The 25,306-nt window shown below is 46.5% G+C and overlaps 2 protein-coding genes across 2 annotated transcripts in view; both read right to left on the bottom strand.

Annotated features, from left to right (window-relative positions):
• Window positions 1–7,680, bottom strand: part of LOC116954525 (zonadhesin-like) — a 45,144-nt gene extending 37,464 nt beyond the window's left edge. Inside the window, exons 1-5 of the mRNA XM_032975099.2 lie at window positions 7,372–7,680; window positions 4,768–4,929; window positions 3,198–3,328; window positions 2,418–2,617; window positions 1,698–1,836 (exon numbers count right to left, since the gene is read on the bottom strand). Of these exons, the coding sequence (XP_032830990.2) occupies window positions 1,698–1,836; window positions 2,418–2,617; window positions 3,198–3,328; window positions 4,768–4,929; window positions 7,372–7,622 (883 nt within the window). The 5' untranslated portion in view covers window positions 7,623–7,680. The remainder of the gene's footprint in view (window positions 1–1,697; window positions 1,837–2,417; window positions 2,618–3,197; window positions 3,329–4,767; window positions 4,930–7,371) is intronic.
• A 909-nt stretch (window positions 7,681–8,589) lies between these two features.
• The window catches only part of LOC116954483 (zonadhesin-like), a 70,861-nt gene continuing 54,144 nt past the window's right edge, over window positions 8,590–25,306 (bottom strand). The window contains exons 29-32 of the mRNA XM_076052227.1: window positions 22,453–22,661; window positions 21,783–21,924; window positions 9,970–10,217; window positions 8,590–8,787 (exon numbers count right to left, since the gene is read on the bottom strand). Coding sequence (XP_075908342.1) covers window positions 8,590–8,787; window positions 9,970–10,217; window positions 21,783–21,924; window positions 22,453–22,661 — 797 coding nt within the window. The remainder of the gene's footprint in view (window positions 8,788–9,969; window positions 10,218–21,782; window positions 21,925–22,452; window positions 22,662–25,306) is intronic.

The following is a 25,306-nucleotide window of genomic DNA, read 5'->3' on the forward strand; positions in this document are numbered from 1 at the left end:
TTTGCATCTGAAAAGGATCCCTTATAAAGTGGTACTTACCAATGATTTAAAGCAATTAAGTAAATTTCACGTGATGAGGGCCATGCTCTACGCAGGGAAATCATTTTACACTTCATTCAAATGATCATTGTATCACTCCCAAAGAGATTAGTGCCTGAGTCAACCCCTGGTCTAGATTTCCCGCACCATCGATAAGCACGGTTGGCTACGTACAGTGCGGAAGAAGTTTAACGTACATATGTAGTGGCGTAACGTGCACAGGGTTGCAAACAGCGAATGCATTCACGCGTGGGGTTTGCAAACAGTGGGTGCATTTCAGGGCGAGCAGGTGCAAGCATTAGGACATAAAACAGCCACCAGAGAGGCGCCAGCAATTAGGGGGTGCATTTGGGGACAGGCAGGTGCAAGCGTGGGAACACGGGGTAGGCGCCGGCGAGACGGGAGATGGAAACGATAAGAGAGAGAGAGCACGTGCATGAGGCGCCGCCGAGGCGCCGGCTTAATGGGGGCATCCGAGGACCCTTAATGAGGAGGGGGATATAAGGGGGTGTGCGAAGCAACACAGTGAGTCGGTTGGAGCTGAAGAATCGAGGACAGGAAGCCTGGGACCTCGCCCTCCACACCTCGTCCTCCCCAGCGGTGTTGGCTGAACCCCCGTTGGGGGCACGGACGAGGTAGGAGGTGTGAGAGAAGGCTAACAGGCTAGCGGAGTATTCATTAACAGGCTAGCGGAGTATTCATTAACAGGCTAGCAGAGTATTCATTGACAGGCCAGCGGAGTATTAAGTGACAGGCTAGTGGAGTATTAAGTGATAGGCTAGCAGAGTGTTAAGTGACAGGCTAGCGGAGCAAGAGAGAGAGTTTGGAACAAGAGTGCGTGGTGTTAAGTGTGAGGAGCATCCGTGCGGGATGCGACGAAATAAAGTGACACAGGAGAAAAGCTGAAAGTGTCCGCGTGAATACATCGCTACACATATGTAATGGGTTCGATTGTGGCGCACACTCAACTTGGAGGCAACACTATTTATTAACGCATAACCACCTGGAACATTATATACAGGGTGGTGACCACCGTTCCTAATCTCGCTAACACTCGGGGAATACTACACAGCGTGACCAGGACAGGTGATGAGCTGCCTGGTCACGGACGAAGGTCGGAGACTCCCAAGCCCGTTGATGGCGTCTTCATCCCAGGGTTGAACAGCCCCGCTCTCTGTTCACGCCCCGCTTATAACCGCTGTGGCGTGGCCGGCTCTGCCCCAGGCCACGCCCCCCTTCTCGATCCTTCGAAGGTCCGGGCCCCCAACCACGTGACCCCAAAGCTCCCCCCTGGGGCCCCTAGCCCCCCTTTATCGGTTCACGTGTCCTGTTGGGTTCACGCAGAGTGTTATGGCCTGACACGACCCCCGTGACACCCGCCTACAGCACCCATACTGAGCCAACACAGTAGTGACGTCATATATGCCTACGTTCGTACAGTCCGGACACAGTAGTGACGTCGTATGTCACTACACAAACATACAATCTCAAAGTAACAACTGTGGGTCAGGTGCTATTCTCAAGTTACTGCAGGGTGGCTCTCTTCATAGATTATTGTTTAAAATAAAACAATAAAAACCCTACTTCTCCTACCAGCAGAACGCACTTGAAAAAGCAAGAGAGGGTTCATCAAGCACGCTATGGTTCGTGATTCTTACTGGAGAAACAGCCGATGGTGAAGTTGCTGATGGTACACACTTCCTCTTCACTACAACTATATCTGTTGCACACCAACGTCTCTGTTTTCAGACATTTGCACGACTGTTGACAGGCGGATGTGTAGAACTGTTCCCCAACCTTCATTATGCACAAACAGGCAAACACACATACACGTCATTCAACATTACACAAGTGAAAATGTGCAAGATAATGGATTTGGTGTACAGACTTGCAATTTTAGATCACAAATTAACGTTGTTAATCGACTTCAGCACATCACTCAACAAACTTGCATGAATACACGTAGGGTAGCAGAGAATATTAACTTTCATGACAACAAATTGGGGCACAGCTGGCTCTTGTGAAGAATTGTATAATTTACATCTCTTATACATATTATGCATTCATTCTAAACACACACCTCAGAATGTAATATGTTTCGTGCCCAGAACGCTCAACGTATTAAACATTTCTGCAAAACGAGTGAAATGTGAACCACCAGAAAACATAGAATACTTCCGAATAACAACGTTCCTTGATGTCCACACATCATTCAGGTTCAGACTGCGAATCCCATCACACACATAGCAAGATTCACCAAGGTGAATTTCACAGCCTTATATTTAAAAGAGCAGGAATGGGGACTTTACTGTATCTGAGTGTATGTATATATAGAGTATATGCCACATGGTTGATCCATTTTTTGTTTGTATCATTACCTCGTGATAGGACTTCTCATAGAGGCAGCCGCACTGGGTGAAGGGGATGCAGTCGAAGCCGCTCATCACGAACCCGGGCATGCACTGGCAGCCCTCCACGTCGGGAAGCTCGCAGTTCGAAGAAGCGGCCAAGTCCCCGCAGGTGGACGGGCAGGCGGACATGCGCTCGACGTAGACGCTGTTTGGAGGGCACGTCGGTTCTGTGTACGCACACACACACACACGCACGTACCAATGCATACATACAGCAACATACGTAAAAGTCCCAGCCATGTGTATGACTTTATGATATAATACTAATTTGCAGCCCTTCGTCAATGCACTGCCGAGAGAAAGCCTCCCCATGATGTGTGGGTCATGCGTGTTGTTTGACCATACTTCACCACACTAAAAAATATACTACACACTGTTATGCGCAGCGCATTGTCTGTAATAAAATTACAAACAAGGATTTATTTGTTTAAAGTACAAGAAACACAACTTTTTTGTCGATCAGCCAATAGGCCAATGTTTTCCAGAAATATTTCCATTTTAAGCAGGCATGCACCAAATGTCTCACTGTGCTAATGAGACTCAAAAAATTGCACTGGTTCAGTTTCAGTAGTGCCCTAAAATACCCTTTTTATGAATAAAACTTGGGTCCAAACCCAATTCCGACAAAAGCACATCTCTTGTGACGACAGCAGTCCCTTGCGGAAGAAAGTGATTGCGCATTGTGAAATGCTAAAATGTGGGTGGAAGAGGCTCAAGGCACAGAGTGACATCGGTGATTCATCTCACCACAGCCCGTGTGGATTCTCCAGTTGTTGGGAGTGATGCCTTCCTGTTGGCAGGCTGACGTGTAAACCTCCAGACTGCTGCAGAACAACTCTTTGTCTCCAATGTTTTCACACATGTCATACATGCAGTTCCTGAAAAAAACATGATGCATGCACTCATTACCATGATTATTCTACAAATACAGTTATGCACAAACTATCCTTACAGTTCCTCCAACAAAAATAATAATTTACGATTATCGGAATGTAAACACGTAATTTTCAAACTTCATAAGAAAATATTTTCATCCCTTTGTCATTTGTGGCCATGGTTAATCAGTGGCGAGGGTGATCTGAACCAGTCCTGGGCCATCCTTCACCAACCCAAACTGACCAGCACGGTGAAGTATGGTCAAGTAAAATCCATGATCAGCAGGCCATGGGGAAGCCTTTTCCCAGTAGCGGATTCACAAAGGGATGTAAATTAATTAATGTAATTATATCAGCTAACTCAACTGGACCAGGTGTTTATAAGGCACCATATTATAAGTGCATTTTCCAACTAAAACTCAGACGATATTTTAACTTCCATTTCTCAGCTTGGAAGAAGGGCAACTGACTGGCCATAATGTAACCCTGCTACATATCCCTTTTGTACTCTCATTGATGAGGGTAATGAGGTGTCAATACAGTCCCTTGAGTTGTAATATGGTGTCCATAGAGGTATGATAACTACGCAGCCGGTTGAACAGTGTGATTGAAATGTTGGACACATTTCTTATAGACTTGAGATGATTTACTGCTAGGTGTTGGACGAGTATTTTTGTTTACAATATAATAATTTAAAAAAATAAAGAGAAACGTTAAATGTTGTACGTGAATTTTTGAATGGGTATTTTCAGCATGAATTGAGAATCCCAAAGATTTTTTGGTAAAACACCGCCATGATTGATGTGCATTTTGTGCCGTCACCGTAATTTTGAAAGTACTGGGCACGTGGACGTGCAATAGTTTGTTGGCATGCTGCATCGAAGCAGCATGCTGTGTCCAAATAAACTAGCTTAAAAGACATTCAATAGACCTGGCGATTCCCTGGAGAGTGATGAAACTCGTAGTCAGTTATTCATACTACCAAGGGTCTGTGGGTATAGCTTTAAAGTGCCATTAATGGATTATCTATTTAAGGAGCCGCTATGGGGTAATGGTGAGCGCAATGGACTTGCAATCCAGAAGTTACCAGTTCAATACCATCTTCTGGCATGGCAGTTCTCAAATCCCTCCCCACGGCCGCTGTCTACCCAGCAGTGTTCAACAAAATCGATCGGCAGGTCACGTGTGGTGGGGTAAAGTGTGGGTACGCCCACCTCTTCCAACACATTTAATTAACGTGGAAGAGTAGACCAAATACCCTCTAGAGTTCGCTGGAGTGGAGGCCCTTCCACCAGCAGTGGCGCGAGTGAGAATTTGCAGGGTTGTCACCCCTTTATGTACATCTGTGGACACCCTGAATTTTAATACTCATATACCACGTATTTAATGTAATACAATGCACATTTATGCCACTGAACCGCTCATCTCAGCTGTGGACGCACGTGTAATATGGGTCCACAGGGGCAGGGATCCAGCACTGCACGAAGGGCCCAGCAGGATCATGAAACACTCCACAGGAATTCTTGTTCTCCAGCTCTGCCCATTGCTCATCGCTGCAGCTGAGGTTGAGGTCATTCCGGGGTTCCTCAACGAGACGTTTCGACCTGTACTCACGATGCACAAGATTAACCGCCATTGCAAATTATCAGTGTACCCAAGCTGGGGTCATCGTAACGTGGAGGAACAACACCTTTTGCCTTGAGTGCAGCATCGGCCATGATGTCAACGTCACACTGATTGCCAAGCTATAAAATTAGATTTAGTGATTTGATGGACATGTCATCATAAATCTGCTCATCTATAGAGGCCTAGATACAGTGCAATTTTAATATATGCGAAATGCGAACCTAACGAGGGTTTCTCATTGCAGTACAGACGCATTGTTAAAAGTGTGGATGTATTATCAAAGATTATTCAAGATTATTGTTGTGTGTGGCACCCACAGCATTCCCGTATGAACCGGGAAGCCACCTGGGAGCTGTGCCCCACCGTGCCCGGCCACTTGCAGCAACGCAAGTCTCCCGGGTGGCTGCAACCAGCAGTGTGCAGAGGGCTGTGTCTGTGACGACGGTTTTGTCATCTCTGGGGACAAGTGTGTCCCCACATGGCAGTGCGGTTGCCTGGATAACAATGGCCATTACCATCCAGTGAGCTAAGCAAAGATGTGTACGTAAATCCCTATCCTAGGCTTTGTGTTTGATTCAGGCCAACACAAGTTTGAATCTTCCTTAATTAAAAATCGGATTTCAAGTCACAGTCAAAAGCATTCATGTGTTTTTATTATTTACTCGTCATCATAATAATAGCTACAAGGTCAACTGAGATGTTTCTAAAGACATTGCATTTGTATCTCAGCTCGGGGAGAGCTGGTTTTGAGTCGCATGACTGCAGCAAGCGCTGCATCTGTGTCAATCCTGGCAGCAATGTGAGCTGTGATGCCTGGGTCTGTAAGGACGATGAGATCTGCAGTGTGGAGGATGGCATCCTGGGCTGTCACACACAGGGTGAGTGCTCCGTGCGTGACTTTTCAGTCTACATATGATGCTCTGAAACATTGTTCTCCAGGTCTAGATGATGACACTCCAAAACTGTACACTAAGTTATTCAGTGTAATGGTGTGGAGGGGTTGCCCGGATAAAAGTAAATATGGATACTCTTTGGTTCTTTCGGTAAAGTCACGTAGGTAGAAAAATAAAATATCATATCACGACATTTCGATCGCAACACAAGCGGTCGTGCTCAGGTGAAAAAAAAATCCAGCAGTAGAACTGCTGAACCAGGAACACGTAGACCAAGCCCTCAAGATGAATGGATATTCAGACCGCACAATCCGCAAAGCTGTATCCCCAACCATGGGGAGACAACCATCTGAGGACCCAATTAAAACCATCACCTTGCCATACAAAAATATTTCCAAAATCTTAAACAAACACAAGATCCTGGTTTGATTCAATACAGTACACAACATCCGTGATTTGATCCCATCTGTGAAGGATGTCATACCTGAAATGCAATACCCTGGTGTCTACAACTAAGTTGTATCTGCGGCAGCAGTTACATTGGGGAAACGAAACGACATGTCTCGGACCGTGTTCGCGAACACAAGGCAGATTTAAACCACGGCAGAACCAATACCTCTGCTGTGGCTGATCACTGTTTTAACGCGGTCGGTTCACACGATATTGTTTTTGCCGAGACCAAGGTACTCTGCAAACCTTCGGGCTACCATCAAAGATTTGTCCATGAAGCCATCCAGATTTCTAAACACGGAGACAATTTCCACCGAGAAGATGGGTATAAGCTGAGCAATCATTTGAAGGACGTTATTAACCAAGCAAAGCCGTAACTTGCTGTGATGCTTCCATTCTTCTCTGCCGTTTGGCTGTTATCTCCGACTTTCTGAGTTGCATTGCCCTGTTAGGTGCCTCTGCATTAATGGGCTGGGGTCTCACTAGCATGGCCACCTCTGGTCCCTTAGCCTCGATGTATCGATGTGTGATAGGCTGTGTCTCACTTACGGTGGTTCTCTTGCGTGGACGCGCTTGCCTCTCACAGCGGAGTTGGCAGCGCCGCAGCTTGTGTTACACATAGACATGACATTAACTTGCTAATCCCACCTAATATCTCTGCCTAATATCTCTCATCAACATAGTGCTAACCTCCCATTAACACTGCTGTTGTGTGCATATGCGGGGACGATACTCGTATGCGGTGACGGAAGCTCATTTCATGCTAATCTCTCTCACTAATCTCTCTCTCCCTAATCTCCCCCATGAACGCAACTGACGTGCTTGCGTGCAGGGATGGAATTCCTTTCCAGCTAAGACCCCGCCTGCTTGCCCATCACCACATATATAGCCTTGTTGTAACAGCTCTCTCGCTGGTTCAGCAGTTCAACTGCTGGATTACTTTTTCTGCCTGAGGACGACCACTTGTGTTGCAATTGAAACGTTGTGATATATTATTTTTTGTTAAAATTTTCTACCTACGGGACTTTACCGAAAGAACCAAACAGTATGGATTGCTGCAAGAAGTATAAATCTCACCTGAAAACGGGTGACTCGTACTGCTCAAAGAGGCTGCGTCGGTCATTGACTTCCCAGGTGTTGCCAAACACGTTCTCGGAAGTAACGAGTGATCCATCGGGAGTCTTGAATTCGTCACTCTTGTCTCCATTGTAATTCCCACACAGGCCACACACTTGGCCAGCATAAGAACTGGGAATGGTCACGTCTACATCAATCACAAAAAAACAACCTTCAACACTCGATTCTGTCACACCACTTTCTACATACATATATAGATTCTTAAAGGAAGCCACAACCCAAAAACACAATAACAATTGTTTACCCCCCCCCCCCTGAAAATTATCTGCACCTAGTTTTGATATTAAAAAAACAATTATGAGGATCCTACACTGGGATGTTCCCCAGTACCAATAATGAGTAATTCATAATCAGTTTATTTTGGGTTAGATAATCGTGCCAGATGTAATGGCCAATTGTATTTCAGCTTAACCAATATTGACACTGTTGGGTGGTGGGGGCTAAAAACAAATATACACCTCCACGATTTAACCCAAAACTAAATAATTATATATCGTGATACTGGTCATGAAAGTCTACGTATGAAATTAACCATTCATTCGTTTTTGGTTCATTGTGGGAGGAAACTACAGTACCTGGAGAAAATGCACACATTAAATGGTATAGCACTCTACACTATGCACAGATGCAATCCATTGGCTTAATCCAGTGAGTGGAAAACACCTATCTGTAGACTGATAACATTTATGCACTGCCTTTTACAACTATCTCAAAGCCCTCACAACCATCCCCTAATAGACTGGGTACCCATGCTCGTCACCCATTCAAGCACTGACCAAGCTCAACTCTGCTCAGCTTCCAAGTTCTGACGAGCTCAGGTGCATTTAGGGTGATTTGGTCGCGAGAAAAACAAATCTTTCTTATTTCGTAGCTACACACTCGGGCCATGTGTTCTGGGCTATCCTTCACGAGTGCGACGTCACAGAAGCACTTGAGTCTTGAGTCACTTCACAGGTGTCACCCACTTAATAAAAAAAAGTCACTGCTGCTACTAGGTATGCATCTGCAAATATAAACGGTGTGATTTTGGCTTCATCATCCTTTAATAAAGAGGTTTGCGAGCCATCCATTGTTTTGCATGTTTTCATTCCCAGCTGATGACACGTATTAATGGTATTATTGGAAGTCACTAGCTGTAGAATTTGTTTGTGATATGTATTAACTGCATACTTGATGAACGTAATCACTGACGAGCAGGAAGCGATTTACTTCTCCGGACTCTTTACCTGCGTGTGACTTGCGGTTGAAAATGACAGCCAGGCCAAAGTCCGCCCTGAGCACCATCTTGCGGGAGGTGTGCACGATTTCAAGTCCCTCCGTGGGATTTGATGGGGGCTTCGTTCTTACCCCATTCAGCTGCAGAGCAAGAGCATAAGTCAGAATGTATAATGTGGTGGAACATTGGGAAACTGAACAGTGCTTTTGCACAGATGTTCATGGAGGCAGTGACGTAGACAGTGGTGGGGGAACCTATACTTAAGTGCAGTGTCCGCCCCCCAAATGTTTAGCCTGGTCAACTGCATATTCTAAACCATGGGAAAAATATAAAATACATAAGTAATTGCATAAATGAAATATATATTTAAGTGCACAGCAGCAATGAAAAGTACGCAAAGAAGCATGGAGAAATGCACACTTGGAATTAGACTGAGAAAGAGGAACACGTGGATCAAAGAATAAATGCAAATCAGAGCCATCATTGATTGACTAAAGGGAATGTGAACAAGATGGCATCCAAAGGAGAGAATGTGCAAGAGGGAATGACCACCGTGGAGGTGAAGCAATGAGATCAGTGTGTGTGCAGGAGTGAGATGGACTGTGGCATCACAAGGCTGATGATGCCCAGCTCTGGTGTTATTTATAGAGCAGCACGTATATCTGTGTCTTGGTGTGAAAACCCACTCCCACTCACTGTACTGCCATCTTCAGGCCACATGTTTGATAATAATTTAAACTTGTAACACGCTGCTCGCGAATGGAGAGAACGACTGAGGAGCGAGGAACCACAGACAAGCGGGAAGGCAGCCAGGCGGTGAGGAGCCGGTGCCGAATGAGCTCTGTGGTCCTCTATATATTAATTAATTAGTGTTTACATGTGGAAATAAACTGGAGCACCTAGCGAAAACTCTCATCTATAAGAGGCAACGCTCTATCCCATAAAGAAAGAAAAGATGGAGTCCACATTTTTCTGCACCGCATTCTCTCGGCGGGCCAGGGAATGGCACGTCAATGTCCACGGGAATGGGCGTTTCACAATATTTGTGCGTTCAACCAACCCTCACCTCCAGTGATGGATTACTGCCATGCGCCACCACCACCTACCAGATAAATATGCATCTCTGCACGATCCACCAACTCTACCATGATCCATCAACCCTCGCTGGCGTCACAGGTGTGTGACAACACATCTCAGTTTTCCTCTCCGTGTGATGTCATGATATCTCAGGGGTGTACGGGGAAACTCCTGCATACATCAGTAACTGATAGGACAATCCAATAAGTTTCTAACAAAAAAGGTTAATGGGAACAACGCCGCACCTCGAAATCCTTTCTGTCGGTGAACTTGATCTTGAAGCCGTACACGTAAATGTACACTGCATCCAGGAAGGACACGCGGTGGTTGTGGCCGACGCGCTTGTTTTTGCCGAGGATTCTGATGGGCAGGAGGTTTTTGTTGTCCCCACAGCTCTGCACCAGCGTGTATGTTTCACGACCCATGAAGTGGTACAACCTCTTGTCAAAGGTCTGGTAATGTGGGTCCCCAGATATTGAACACGTGCTGTAACCTGGCACAAAGGGCAAAATGTTTCCACATGGGTAATTTCTTTTAATAGAATCAGAAATATTTAATTATGCTGGAGGAATCTGATGAGCTATAAAGCTCTTTTACACAGATGTCCAGTTGGGGCGGGTAAGAATGTCACAACAATACAAAAAGATGATAGTATAAAGTACAATAAAGGTAAACAAATCACGCAAAAAAAACATAGAAAACTCAGTGAGGAAGTGGTTGGAGAGGGAGAGCAGTGAGGCAGTTAGTGTCAATACACAAAAATGTGTCCAATGCACGTGTAATGACGACTTGAGACATGTTCCTTGAGGATGATTCTTTATTGTAGGACACGAACAGCCGCCTCGCCTCTCGCCTTGTCCCTTTATATACTGTGCATGGCCACACCCCTGCCCCATGGCCACGCCCCTTTTTTGGAACCTTCTCGCTGGCCCCAGACCACCGTTCCACACCTGTTCCCTTCTGTCACTTGGCCATGTCCCTATTCTCGATCTTTTCCGTGGCCCCCCAGCCGGTTCGCACTGCCCACTAATTACCCTGTCATTTCCTCCCGTGGCCACTAATCCATTCACCAGCTGATTCCCCTGTTATTACCTCCCGTGGCCACTAGTCCACTGTACTGTCTTTACACACGTACAAAAGCTCTCCTTGAAACACTTGGGTGTGGGGATCCGGGCGTGTGATCACGTACGCATTGTTGGTTCTCCGCTGTTATCAGTTTTTTTAATGTTTTTTTCTTATCTGTTTTTTATTTACCAGTCTGTAATTGCATCAATAGTACTGTGTTCAGATCGGATTGTTGAAACAGGAATTGTGAATTGTGGAGTTGCGCCCAAGTGTTTTCATGTACTCTACAGACTGGCCTAACTGGAAGATCAGCACAGCAAAACAAGTGACCACGACCACAGCAACACTCCAATTACTACAGCAGCAGCTACAACCACGATAACACCAGCAACCTCTACTACAGCAGCAACTATAGCAACAACTACATTTCTACAGTAACAACAGCAACCACGACTACAGCAACACTACAATTACCACAGCAGCTACAACTGTGGTAACACCAGCAACGTCTCCTACTACAGAATAAACTACCAACTCAGCAAATCTACAACTTCGACGAAAACAGCAATTACAATGACAGAATAAATAGCATCTACCATAGCATTAAGCAGCAAAAATATAGTACAGCAACAACTACAACTTTTGATGCTGAACTACGCACGTGAGCAATTGATTGCGCTAAACTGCCATCATGTCACCCTGCTGAGATCAACACGCAAGGCTATTTTTCGGCTCCACCTTTGGCAGCCACTTGACCAGCGCGAACGTACTCACAGAGCGTGGCGCCGTCTGTTTCAATATCCTTTTGTAGCTTCACAGGATCGACTGCCTGCAAACCAAATGGCTATGGTAGCCGGCGAGTCAGCCATGCTGTCACACATCACCGTCAGGTTGTCCCGAACCGGATGGTCAACCAAGGGATCTTGCTGCAATTTATGTCATTTGGCCTCCTGAATACATGGTCAATTGGAAACAAGTCCACCATAGTTGCCAGTGCCATTGTTTAAGGCAGATACGACGTGTTCCTGGTCATGTGAAGCGCTCTGTGAAACAACAAGATGGCGCCGATGATGGCAGCCTCGGCCGGTTGGTGCGCCCTGTTTTGTCCAGTTTTGTCTTGAGAGGGGCTTGCTGTTCAACATACGTGCTGGTGAGAGAGGCCTGCTGTTCATCACACCCTTGCTGGTGAGAGAGGCCTGCTGTTGAGAGGCCTGCTGTTCAGCACACCTGCGCTGGTGAGAGAGGCCTGCTGTTGAGGGGCCTGCTGTTCAGCACACCCGTGCTGGTGAGAGGGGCCTGCTGTTCATCACACCCGTGTTGGTGAGAGGGGACTGCTGTTCACCACTCCCATGCTGGTGAGAGGGGCCTACTGTTCAACACACCAGTGCTGGTGAGAGAGTCCTGCTGTTCAGCACACCCGTGCTGGTGCGAAGATGGCGCCGATGATAGTAGCCTCAGCCGGTCGGTGCACCCTGTTTTGTCTTGTTTTGTCTGTCAATTCAGTGTTTTGCCAAGATTTTCGGAGTTCTCTAACAAGAGACGAACTTTTAAATATCAGGGAAACAACTCCTGTGGATTTAATTCCTACTTTTCTGCTTCCAGCGGCAGAATTAGTAGGCATTCTAGTCAATGCCGTGCTAGGCTTTGCTCAAGCAGCGAAACGCCGCCCAAGGGGTAAACGGTCGGGGGCTCTAGTACGGCTACGCAGACGCGGGATCCGAACAGTGCTTCCGAGCCTTTTCCTCTCCAACGTACGTTCACTGTACAACAAAATGGATGAACTTCAGCTACTGATGGTAAAAAACAAAGACTTTCTTTCAGCTTCTGCTTTGTGCTTCACGGAAACATGGCTGTGTGATTTGATTCCGGACACTTCGCTACAACTAGCAGGATTCCATCTTGTAAGATCGGATCGTGACATAGCACTCTCCGGCAAGACGAAAGGCGGTGGTATTTGTTTTTACATTAATAGTGGCTGGTGTGTAGATGTCACAGTGATTCTGCAACATTGTTCTCCACTCCTTGAATCAATTTTTATAACCTGTAAACCGTTTTACTCGCCTCGCGAGTTTGCGTCGCTCATTTTGGTCGGAGTTTATTTGCCGCCTTGTCCTCAGGTTAAAGAGGCCCAATGCATGCTCGCCGATCAGATTCTGAGTGTGGAGCGAGCAAATCCAGATTCGTTGGTTATCGTACTTGGCGACTTTAACAAAGGTAATCTCAGCCATGAACTCCCCAAATACATACAATTCATTAAATGCCCAACCAGAGAAGGGAACACTCTGGATCACTGCTACACTACAGTCAGTAGAGCCTACCATGCCGTCCCCCGAGCAGCACTAGGACACTCTGACCATGCCATGGTCCACCTGATTCCTGCATACAGGCAGAAACTAAAACTCTGTAAACCTGCTGTGAGGACATCTAAACAGTGGACCAGTGAGGCTGTGGAAGATTTGCGGGCGTGCTTAGACTGTACTGACTGGGATATGTTCACGACTGCTACCAATAGTCTGGATGAACTCACAGAGGCTGTGACGTCCTACATCAGCTTCTGTGAGGACTGCTGTATCCCAACACGTACCAGGGTGAACTTTAACAACAATAAGCCCTGGTTCTCAGCAAAGCTCAGAAGGTTGAGGTTGGAGAAGGAGGAAGCGTTTAGGAGTGGAGATAGAGACAGATTCAAGGAGTCGAAGAACAGGTTTAGCAAAGCGGTGAGAGAGGCTAAACGACTGTACTCAGAGAGACTAAAACACCAGTTCTCTACAAACGACGCTGCTTCTGTCTGGAGAGGGCTCAGGCAGATCACCAACTACAAACCCAGAGCCCCCCACACCACTAACGACTCCCGCCTAGCCAACGACCTGAACGAGTTCTACTGTAGATTTGAAAGACAATTGGACTGTCCTGAACCACCCCTTCCAACCCAAGAGGCCAGATCCCCCACCAATACTACAGAGACGACTATCTCCTTTCAGGAGGGAGAAGTTCATAGACTTTTCAAGAGGCAGAATCCACGCAAAGCAGCCGGGCCGGACTCTGTCTCTCCAGCCACCCTCAGGCACTGCGCTGACCAGCTGTCTCCGGTGTTCACCAACATCTTTAACACCTCCCTGGAGACATGCCATGTACCAGCCTGTCTCAAGTCCTCCACCATCATCCCTGTGCCCAAAAAGCTAAGGCCAACAGGACTAAATGATTACAGACCGGTCGCCCTTACATCTGTGGTAATGAAGTCTTTTGAGCGCCTGGTCCTGGCACACCTCAAAGCCATCACAGACCCTCTCCTGGACCCCCTTCAGTTTGCCTACAGAGCCAACAGGTCTGTGGACGACGCAGTTAACATGGCCCTCCACTTCACCCTACAGCATCTGGACGCCCCAGCATCCTACGCCAGGATCCTGTTTGTGGACTTCAGCTCTGCCTTCAACACCATCATCCCTGCCCTGCTTCAGGACAAGCTCTTCCAGCTGAACGTGCCCTACACCACCTGTAAATGGATCACAGACTTCCTGTCTGACAGGAAGCAGTGCGTTAAGCTGGGAACACAAGTCTCTGACTCCAGGTCCATCAGCACCGGAATTCCTCAGGGCTGCGTCCTTTCCCCTCTGCTCTTCTCCCTGTATACCAACAGCTGCACCTCCAATCATCTGTCTGTCAAACTATTGAAGTTTGCGGATGACACCACCCTCATTGGGCTGATCTCTGGTGGGGATGAGTCTGACTATAGGTGGGAAGCTGACAATCTGGTGACCTGGTGTAGCCAGAACAACTTAGAGCTAAATGCTCTAAAGACAGTTGAGATGGTTGTGGACTTCAGGAAGAATACAGCCCCACTCACCCCCATCACCCTGTTAGACTCCCCAGTCAAAATTGTAGAGTCCTTCCGCTTCCTGGGCACTATTCTCTCCCGGGACCTCAAGTGGGAACTGAACATCAGCTCCCTCACCAAGAAAGCTCAACAGAGGATGTACTTTCTACGGCAGCTGAAGAAATTCAACCTGCCAAAGACAATGATGGTGCAATTCTATACAGCAGGGGTCGGGAACCTATGGCTCGCGAGCCAGATGTGGCTCTTTTGATGATTGCATATGGCTCGCAGATAAAACAAAATATTCTCACTTGTTTTAATCCATCCATCGATTTTTCACTGCGTATGTCCTGTTCAGGGCTGCAGGAGCAATTGTCCATTATTTTAATTGGATGATACTGGCCTACGTTTGCCGTTGCTGGGTAAAACAGGTAAACGCCCCCTTTTGAATCAGTCTGAGACTGCGTCTGCTCGGTCATTAGCTCAAAGCTAACCCTTTGACGAAGAAGATGGCGAAAAGAAAAAAAGACGACGAGTATCGTACATTTCAGGACGAATGGACCGAAGAATTCGCCTTTGTGGAGAGAGCGGGTTCTGCGGTGTGTCTAATTTGCAATGACAAAATTACATCGTTGAAACGGTCGAATGTAAAGCGGCACTTCGACACGCGCCACGCTACCTTTGCATCAAAATACCCTGCGGGAGACAGCAGAAAGAAAGCGTGCCAAGAGCTTCTGAGCAGGGTGCAAGCTAGCCAGCAGCAACTCCGCGTATGGACCCGGCAAGGTGACTATAATTCGGCTAGCTTTGCTGGTTCTTTAGCAATAGTGAGGAACGGAAAACCATTCACAGATGGCGAGTATGCTAAAACGTTCATGCTGGATGTAGCCAATGAACTTTTTGATGATCTTCCGAACAAAGACAAGATAATCAAACGGATACAAGACATGCCTCTGTCGGCAAGAACTGTTCATGATCGTACCATCGTGATGGCAAACAAAGTGGAGGAAACGCAAGTGAAGGACATAAATGCAGCGCCGTTCTTTTCTCTGGCTTTGGATGAGTCAACAGACGTGAGCCATTTGTCGCAGTTCAGCGTGATTGCAAGATATGCTGTTGGTGACACACTGCGCGAAGAAAGTCTTGCTGTTCTGCCATTAAAAGGGTCCACAAGAGGTGAGGATTTATTCAAGTCTTTCATGGAGTTTGCTCAAGAAAAAAGTCTACCTATGGATAAACTTCTCTCAGTGTGTACTGATGGTGCTCCGTGTATGGTGGGGAAAAACAAAGGATTTGTGGCGCTTCTCCGTGAACATGAAAATAGACCCATCCTAAGTTTCCATTGCATTATACACCAGGAGGCACTTTGTGCTCAGATGTGTGACAGGCAGTTTGGCGAAGTGATGTCGCTGGTCATTCGTGTGATCAACTTTATTGTTGCCCGAGCCTTAAATGATCGCCAGTTTAAAACACTGCTGGATGAAGTTGTAAATAACTATCCTGGTCTGCTTTTGCACAGCAATGTGCGTTGGTTGTCAAGAGGGAAGGTGCTTAGCCGTTTTGCGGCTTGCCTGAACGAAATCCGGACTTTCCTTGAAATGAAAGGCGTCGGGCATCCTGAGCTAGCCGACACCGAGTGGCTCCTCAAGTTTTACTATCTCGTAGATCTGACTGAACATCTGAACCAGCTCAACGTGAAAATGCAAGGCATTGGAAATACAGTGTTATCCCTTCAACAAGCTGTATTTGCTTTTGAAAACAAGCTGGAGCTTTTCATCACGGATCTTGAAACAGGTCGTTTACTACATTTTGAAAAACTGAGCCAATTTAAAGATGCATGCACAGCAAGTGAGCCCATTCAAAACCTTGATCTCCACCAGCTAGCTGGCTGCACATCCAGTCTCCTACAGTCCTTCAAAGCACGCTTTGGAGAATTTCGTGAGCACACTCGTCTTTTTAAGTTCATCACCCATCCAAACGAGTGTTCACTGAACACAGCCGACCTGAATTACATCCCTGGTGTCTCCGTCAGAGATTTTGAAGCAGAAGTGGCTGACCTGAAGGCCTCAGACATGTGGGTGAATAAGTTCAAGTCACTGAATGAAGATTTGGAAAGAATCACACGACAGAAAGCGGAGTTGGCGAGCAAGCACATGTGGACAGAAATGAAAAAACTCCAACCCGAAGACCAGCTGATTCTCAAAACTTGGAACGCGCTTCCTGTCACATACCACACACTGCAGCGTGTGAGTATTGCTGTATTGACCATGTTTGGATCTACGTATGCATGTGAGCAGTCATTCTCACATCTTAAAAACATCAAGTCCAACCTACGATCACGTTTAACGGATGAAAGCCTCAACGCTTGCATGAAGCTTAACCTCACCAAGTACCAACCCGACTACAAAGTACCAACCCGACTACAAAGACATCAGCAAATCCATGCAGCACCAGAAGTCGCATTAATGGTGAGTGTTATAACAACATTATTTAAAAGAATAAATTCAGAGGCTTATTATACTGACATTTAGTTGAATTCACTTTTAAAATATATTATATGGCTCTCACTGAAATAAATTTCCAAATTTTTTGCTTTCATGGCTCTCTTAGTCAAAAAGGTTCCCGACCCCTGCTATACAGTGATCATTGAATCCATCCTCACCTCCTCCATAACCGTCTGGTACGCTGCTGCCACTGCCAAGGACAAGAGCAGACTGCAGCGTATCATCCACACTGCTGAGAAGGTAATTGCCTGCAATCTACCAACCCTCGAGGACCTGCACACGACAAGGGCCATGAGGCGAGCGAGGAAGATTATGGCCGATTTCTCCCACCCTGGACACTCTCTGTTTCAGCTACTCCCCTCCGGCAGAAGGCTTCGGTCCATCAGGACCAAAACCTCACGCCATAAAAACTGTTTCTTCCCATCTGCTGCTGGCCTGTTAAACAAGGCCAAGGGCTTACACTGTTTTTAACATTTTATCTACATAATGACACCTTGCCGATATTAACTATGTTAACCTATTTGTATTTTTTATTTTTAAATTATATCTTAAAGCTATTTTATATTCGATATTTATTCAATTTTATATACTTCAGCCCCTTGGTGTTAGACTTTTAACCCTTATTATAGTAAGACTTGTTTAAAACTTATTTAAGATTTTAGATTCCTATATGTTGAATGTATGCACCATCCTGCCAAAGTAAATTCCGTGTCGGTGTGAACTTACATGGCGAATAAAACCCTTTCTGATTCTGATTCTGATGTCGTGACGTGGCACACGACGAGTGAAGACACTGCACTGCGTCATTGCACGCCAACGGGCTATGCCTGTCTGGATGTACCACATCAATCCCGCAACGATGTCAGAATGATCCATGGTGGAGCAACAGCCATCGTGTTTGAGAAGCTTGCATGGAAGTGCATCTCTCCACAGCTGCATCCAAAGATGTCCGAGTCCCTGTGCTTCTCCGTCAAGGGGTCCTTTGGCAATGTTGTTGTGCTGCTGCTTTACCATCCAAGGTTATCACCCGTTACTGAAGCATTCTTCACTTAACTATCCATGTATCTGGAAGTCATCGCTCTGTGCAAGTGCAAGATTATAGTGCCTGGTGACTTTTAACATTCATGTAGAATTAGCACATGACCCACATGCTGTTCATATAACCAACATGTTCACTAGTTTCGATTGTGTGCAGCACGTACCATGTGCCAATACACTGTGATGGTGGAACATTGGACAGGCTCTGGAAGAACTTTCAGTGGAGCCACCCAATGCCCATGGGAATGGAAGTTTCACAACATTTGTGCGATCCACCAACCCTCACCTCCACAGTGATGGATTACAGGCATGTGCCACCACCACCTACCAGATCAAGATGCATCTCTGCACGATCCATCAACTCTACCGTGATCCATTAACCCTCTCTGGCGTCACAGGTGTGTGACAACACACTTGGAACTTTATTTATATCGCGTTCACATCTCAGTTTTCCTCTCCGCGTGATGTCATTAAATCTTTCAGGGATGTGCGGGGAAACTCCTGCATACATCACTAACTAATAGCATAATGCGATACGTTTGTAATGACACAGCCCTGACTACTGTACAGCAGCTGCAACTGCAGGTGGACACTTAACGCACACGCCGTTGAGCATATACACGGGTGTGCTGGCAGGGCAGAGGAACTGGGGCAAGGGTCACGATAGAGCTCATAGGGAGGCCCCTGGAACCCTCTGGTGGGTTCGCGAAGGAAGGCGTGGCTAGGCCAGAGCCAAGCTATGGCGAGGGGAATATAAACAGCGGAGAACAAGAGCTCTGGGCTGCCAGTTCTGGGAGTGGACTCGTCTCGAAGTCGCTGTCGTCGTCATTGCCGCCTTCACCCAATCATTGCACGGCCGGACAGTAGTTGGCTGTCTCGATCGACGCCGTAGGTGCAACGTGGACCGGGTCGTGTCTGGGCCGGGTCACACGGCAGCGTGGTCATGAGAGAGAGGGCCGGAGTTGGTGGTGTGAACATAATAAAGGAAAGACGGTGCCTCCTGCGACTACCTCGTCTCCAACTGAGTGTGGGCGCCGCACATCACCCATACACACATGCCTCGAGAAGGGAGAGAAGGAAAAGAAGAGACATACGATACTACACGTTTATATCTCAGGGGTGTACGGGGAAACTCCTGCATACATCAGTAACTGACAGCACAATCCAATACGTTTCTAACAAAAATGGTAACAACGCCAAAATCCTTTCTGTCGGTAAATTTGATCTTGAAGCCGTGCATGTAAATGTACACTTCATCCAAGAAGGACACATGGTGGGCAGGTTATTGTTGATCCTGCAGCTCTGCACCAGTGTGTACGTCAGACCATAGCATTGTTCGCTGACGCTTGGCATTTCTCCACCAACCACTATTGACAGTACAGCGAGAGGTTAGGAGCTGGGGTGGGTTAAATAAGGAGAAATTCTAGACTGCTGTTATCAACTCTAAGTTCTCTGGAGCTCACAAGCTAGACAGTGCGGGCAGATTTTTTTACCTGTACCAGCATACCATCCAGTCCCTGGCTAATGAATTCACACCTGTGAGAAAAGTGGCTATTCGACGCCACCGATTTGCAGCTTGGTGCAACATGGAGTGCTGCCAACTTCGTCGACACTCACGCATGCTAGAACGAGGTTTTTGTCGAGCTAACTTATTGTTGGACAGGCAGGTGGGGATAGAGCACGAACAGAAGCGGCACCTTGTCTACCGTGAGAAGGAGTCATCATACTGGAACTCAAAATTCACTGAGTAGTCTGCTCAGCCGAGCAAGCTGTGGAGCTCCATGACAACTCTTCTGGGGACGGACATGGCAAAGAAACCAGGAGAAAATTGCCCATCAGTGCTGGACCTCATGAATTATTTCACTCAGAGGTTTGCTGTCATTCATCGAGAAACGGAAGGTAATACTTTTGAGTCATTTCTGTCACCAGCTCCATCCGTACTGGATATGTTCGTGCCATTTCCACTTGAGGAAATCCAGAGGATCATCATGGCTGCTCCAACAAACTCCTGTGCACTAGATCCAATGCTGACACAAATTTTGAAGGAGTTTCTTCCAGAGCTTCTGCCTTTCATCACGAGCATGTGTAATCCTTCACTCAAGCAGGGTTGTCTTCCAAATAGCCAGTACCATGCTATAGTCACACCACAATTTAAGAAGGCTCGAGCAGACCCCTCTGACAAGAATAACTACAGGCCAATCTCCAATTTGACATTAATGTCGAAAATAGTCGTCGGCTTATGGCCTATCTAGAGCAAAACAGTGTGTGGTCACTCAACAAAGACGGTAATGCTGAAGGTCATCCACGACGCACTCAAGGCAGCTGACCGTGGTGAAGTCATGCTACTCTGCTTATTAGACCTGTCTGCTGTGTTTGATATGGTTGATTATAACATCTTAGTTAGCCACCTTAGAACTGCTTATGGTATACAAGGATTGAGTCCTTCATTACAGGTCGGACACAAAGGGTCGGTGTTGCCAGTAACCTATCACACAAGTCATCGGTGGCGTGCAGTGTTGCACAGGGAAGTGCACTTCCTACTGTACACCGCTGTCATCGGCATCGCCCGGTGTCATAGTATCGGCGTGACAACACGCAATTTTACTTCCATACAGAAGCTGACTCACGTTCCATGTTTCATATTGTGTGTCAACAACATACAAAAACTGGATGACACCATCTGAAGCTTAACTCGATTAAGACTAAATTAATCGTGCTTGGGACCCACCATCAGCTTTCCAGAGTCAAATATGAGCCTATCCACATAGACGGCTGCGACATCCCAGTGTCAGATAAGGCAACATGCCTTGACGTCCTTGTCGATAGCGAACTGGCATTTGCCACTCACATCAGGCGCCTGACTGGACAGTGCTACCAGCTTCGATACCTGCGCACAGTCTGTCGTGCTCTAACTGTGGAGACTGTGAGGATGCTCGTCCACGCATTCATCATCAGCCGCGTGGACTACTGCAACAACATCTTCGGCTGTGCCAGCTCTATTCACCTGCGGCCACTCCAGTCGGTGTTAAATGCCGCAGCTCGTCTGATATTTAAGAAACAGAAATATGATCCTATCACGAGTTTGATACGTGTGGCGCGGCACTGGCTACCTATTAAATACAGGATTGCGGATGAATTATGCCTACTCGTCTTCAAGAGTCTCCATAAATCTGCTCCATCCTATCTCACCAATCAGTGTGAACCAGCTTCAACAGACTCAATTCGACTCCAACTAAGATCCGCGGCTCGCGGCGACCTGCTGTACCCGCATGTAAACTTCGAGCAATACAGACAATACAGATTTAAGGTCTCTGGTCCAAAGACCTGGAACAAGTTACCAGCTCATGTTCGACATCCATCCTTGAGCCAGTTCCGCAACAGACAAAAGAGTGTTGTTTCAGAGAGCCTACTTCAATGTGTGATCAATGCGCATTCGACATGGACTGGACTCATAAGAGTGCCCAATATCAAATGTTCTTACTTACTCAGCCTCATGCATTATGTAAAACCCACCAGTTCCTGAAAAAACTGCATTTCTGGGAGGCAGCGGAGATAACAGCCCATGAAGGCACAAATTAAGACGTTTGGGATTTGCACACCCAGTGCTATGCACGCAAGAGCATTGCTCAACACTTACTGACAGGCTGGCAAGATTCCTTCCCATTCTTCAGTTGACAAATTTCGTGTTCCACACAGCTATGTGCCTCACAGTTTGCGTTGCCAGGCGCCGAGCAAACGCACTTTCGTTTGCAGTTGTCACTAAGCCAGGCCTCTTCAAACTGGAAGATACACGGAAGCAATGCCACGTAAGGTGAAATTCCTTAAATACCAATTAATAACATTTATACCATGACTGCTATGAAAAAAGCGACTTAAATACACCTCGTGATAATAATGCACATCCTTTACATCTTGCACGCCACACTCAAGCACCAGTTTAGTAATACAGAGACCTCGCACACCTTTCCCACACAGCAGGCGCAGACTGAAGTGGTGATTAAAAGTGGGTACGCAGTGTTGTAGCGAATGAGACAATAGCCCTGTGACCAACGCTGCACAGGCAGTTCAGTGGGATTGTAGTATTTTATAATTCCAAAGTAATGGCATCAAATGTATTATATTATGTTGCAGGCGCTCAGCTCTCCAACGCAGACATTATCTCCCTGATACACCCAGCACCGTGCGTATAAATTCCACCATAATATTCCACAAATCATCTCCTGCAAGTGTTAACCACAAAAAACGAGAGGCACTTGTAGGAGCACAGTGCACATGGACCATGCAGACCGAGCAGCCTCGCTACCCACCGAGTGGTAGTTGTTTTCGTCGTCCCGGCAGCCGCAGGCTTCCAGCGACACGCAGAGATCGTCGCTGAGCACGAAGCCCTGGTCGCAGACGCAGCCCTCGGCGCACCGAGCCGCGCTCTGGCAGCTGGCCTCGGCGTAGATGTCCGAGCAGGTGGCCGGGCAGGGCGAGGCGCACGGCGTGTAGTGGGTGTTCAGCAGGCATGGCAGTGCTAATGAAGAGACACGTACGGATTTTATCATACGGGGTGTTTTGGTTATTCTAGATTTAAAGCTTTCGTGACTGCAAGGATCCATACTCTTTGGTTCTATTGGGTAAAGTCACGTAGGTAAAAAATAAAATAACAAAAATCACGACGTTTCGGCCACAACACAAGCAGCCTTCATCAGGTGAAGGGACGAGACTGTCTGGAGGACAGCGCTGGAGTGAAAAAAGCCATGCTCAGATCACGACCTTTAAGCTGTGTGAGAAGAAACAAAGCGCCTTGACAAAGGAATTAGCATATAATTTAGCATTGAAATGGCTGAGTGATTAGCTTGTGACTGGTCACAGAAATGGCTATGTTAAAGTTAAAGCATACACATCCGCAAAGGCACCCCTTGAAAAAGGAATTAGCATAGAATTTAGCATTGAAATAGCTAAGTTAAAGTATACACATCTGCAGAGGCACCCCTTGACAAAGGAATTAGCATAGAATTTAGCATTGAAATAGCTGAGTGATTAGCTTGTAACTGGTCACAGAAATAGCTATGTTAAAGTCAGAGCATATACATTCACCGAGGCACCTAGTACAAATCAAACAGGAGAATTTAGCAAAACACAACCACGCTCAGACCGTGGACCTTTAAGCTGTGTACGAGCAAACAAGGTGTCCTGACAAAGAAATTAGCAAAAAAATTTGAATTTGATTGGCCGATTTTAGAAAAGAGGTGGTGTACGTGCCGGTGGACTTGCCGTTTGGCGCGGGGGGGGGGGGGGGGGGGGGGGAGTTTACCTATTGATGGTGTGAAAAGGGAATTTAAAAGAGCTGCGAAAGTTTGGGGAACCACTACTTGAAAAATATACTGTACCATTGAAATTAGTTTAATGTTTATTTCGATTTAGAACATCTTTCCAATGGTTGCTTAATTTGAAACCATCTTCTCGGTTGAAATTGTGTCTGTGTTTGTAGATCTGAATTGCCTCGTGAACAAATCTCTGATAAAAACCCGTGGGTTTGCAAAGAACCTTGGTATCGGAGAAAATTATATCGTGATCACCCACAGCGTTGTAACAGTGATCAGCCACGGCAGAAGAATTCGTTTTGCCGTGTTTCAAATCTGATTTGTGCTCGCGAATTCGGTCAGAGACATGTCGCTTTGTCTCCCCGATATAGCAATCACCGCAGGTACAACTCAATTTGTAAACCCCGGAGTACTGTAAGTCAGGAATGACATCCTTCACGGATGGGATCAGATCACGAATTTTGTGTACTGTATTGAACCGGACCTGGATCTTGTGTTTGTTTAGAATTTTGGAAATCTTTTTTAGTAACGCCTGCTATATATGGTAGTGTGATGGTTTTGACCGGAGTATCAAGTGGTTGTTTCTGTATGGAGGGAGAAACAGCTTGGCGGATGGTACGGTCAGAGTAACCATTCCTTTTGAGGGCCAGGTGTACATGTTTTAATTCACTGGTCAGGTGGTGTTGGTCCGAAATTCAATGAGCCCTACGGTATAAAGTTTTGATGAGAGAATTCTTTTGGGCTGGGTGGTGGTGGGAATCAGGTTTCAAGTAGGAATCTGTGTGGGTGGGTTTCCTGTAGACAGAATGCCCCAATGAGCCATCAGGTCTCCTCTCAAACAGAACATCTAAGAATGGTAGCTTGCCATCTTTCTCCACTTCCATGGTGAATTTGATGGCGGGATGTCTGGAATTGATGTGGTGTAGGAAAAGGTTCAGAGCTGGGAGGCCATTTGGCCAAATGACGAAAGTGGCATCCACATATCTCTTCCACAGGGAAGGTCTGAGGGTGGAAGTCTGGATGGCGTCTGATTCAAATTTCTCCATGAAAATATTGGCTATCATTGGTGACAAGGGGGATCCCATGGGGGTACCCTCATTTTGTTTTAGAAGGAGCCATTCCAAGTAAAGTAGGTATTGTTAAGGCAGTGCCTAACCAGTGCAGGTGTTTCGGGGTCTAGTCCATGTTGGACCAAATTTTCAATTATTTCAATGGTATCAGGTACTGGGACCTTGGTGAACAAAGATACCACATCGAAGCTGACAAGGATATCGTCAGGGGACAGTACAACGTCTTTGACCATAGAGACCAATTGGGCTGAGTTAAGTACTGCTGAGGCAGTCGTGCCAGTGAAAGGCAGCAAGGTATCTGACAGAAAACGGGCTAGTCTATAGGTAGGGGAGTTGATCGTGGATACGATGGGTCGTAGTGGGGTGCCTTCTTTATGAATCTTGGGAAGACCATAGAATCTAGGGGGTCTTGCAGCAGGAGGTTTTAGGGAGGGATGTTTAGTTGGGTCGATTAGGGAGGTCGAACTTGTGATGATCTTGTTGGTTTTTATCGCTAGGCTATTAGTAGGGTCATTTTTTTTATTTTTGAGTAACTTCCATCGTTGAGCAGATTCTGGATTTTGTTGTTGTATGAATCTTTATCCATAATAACAGTAGCGTTGCCTTTATCGGCTGAGAGGATGACTATATCACTTTTGTTTTTTAAATTCGCGAGTTCAAAGCGTTCATTTTTGCTGATGTTACTAATGGGTTTCTTAGCATTCTTAAGAATAGTGGCTATTTCAGCTCTCGCAACGTCTGCTTGGATGTGCCCTACGCCTTTGAGGGCTACATCGACCTGA

The sequence above is a fragment of the Petromyzon marinus genome, chromosome 55 (assembly GCF_048934315.1).
Source record: "Petromyzon marinus isolate PM22_M1 ecotype Great Lakes invasive population chromosome 55, UKy_Petmar_22M1.pri1.0, whole genome shotgun sequence".
NCBI lineage: Eukaryota > Metazoa > Chordata > Hyperoartia > Petromyzontiformes > Petromyzontidae > Petromyzon > Petromyzon marinus.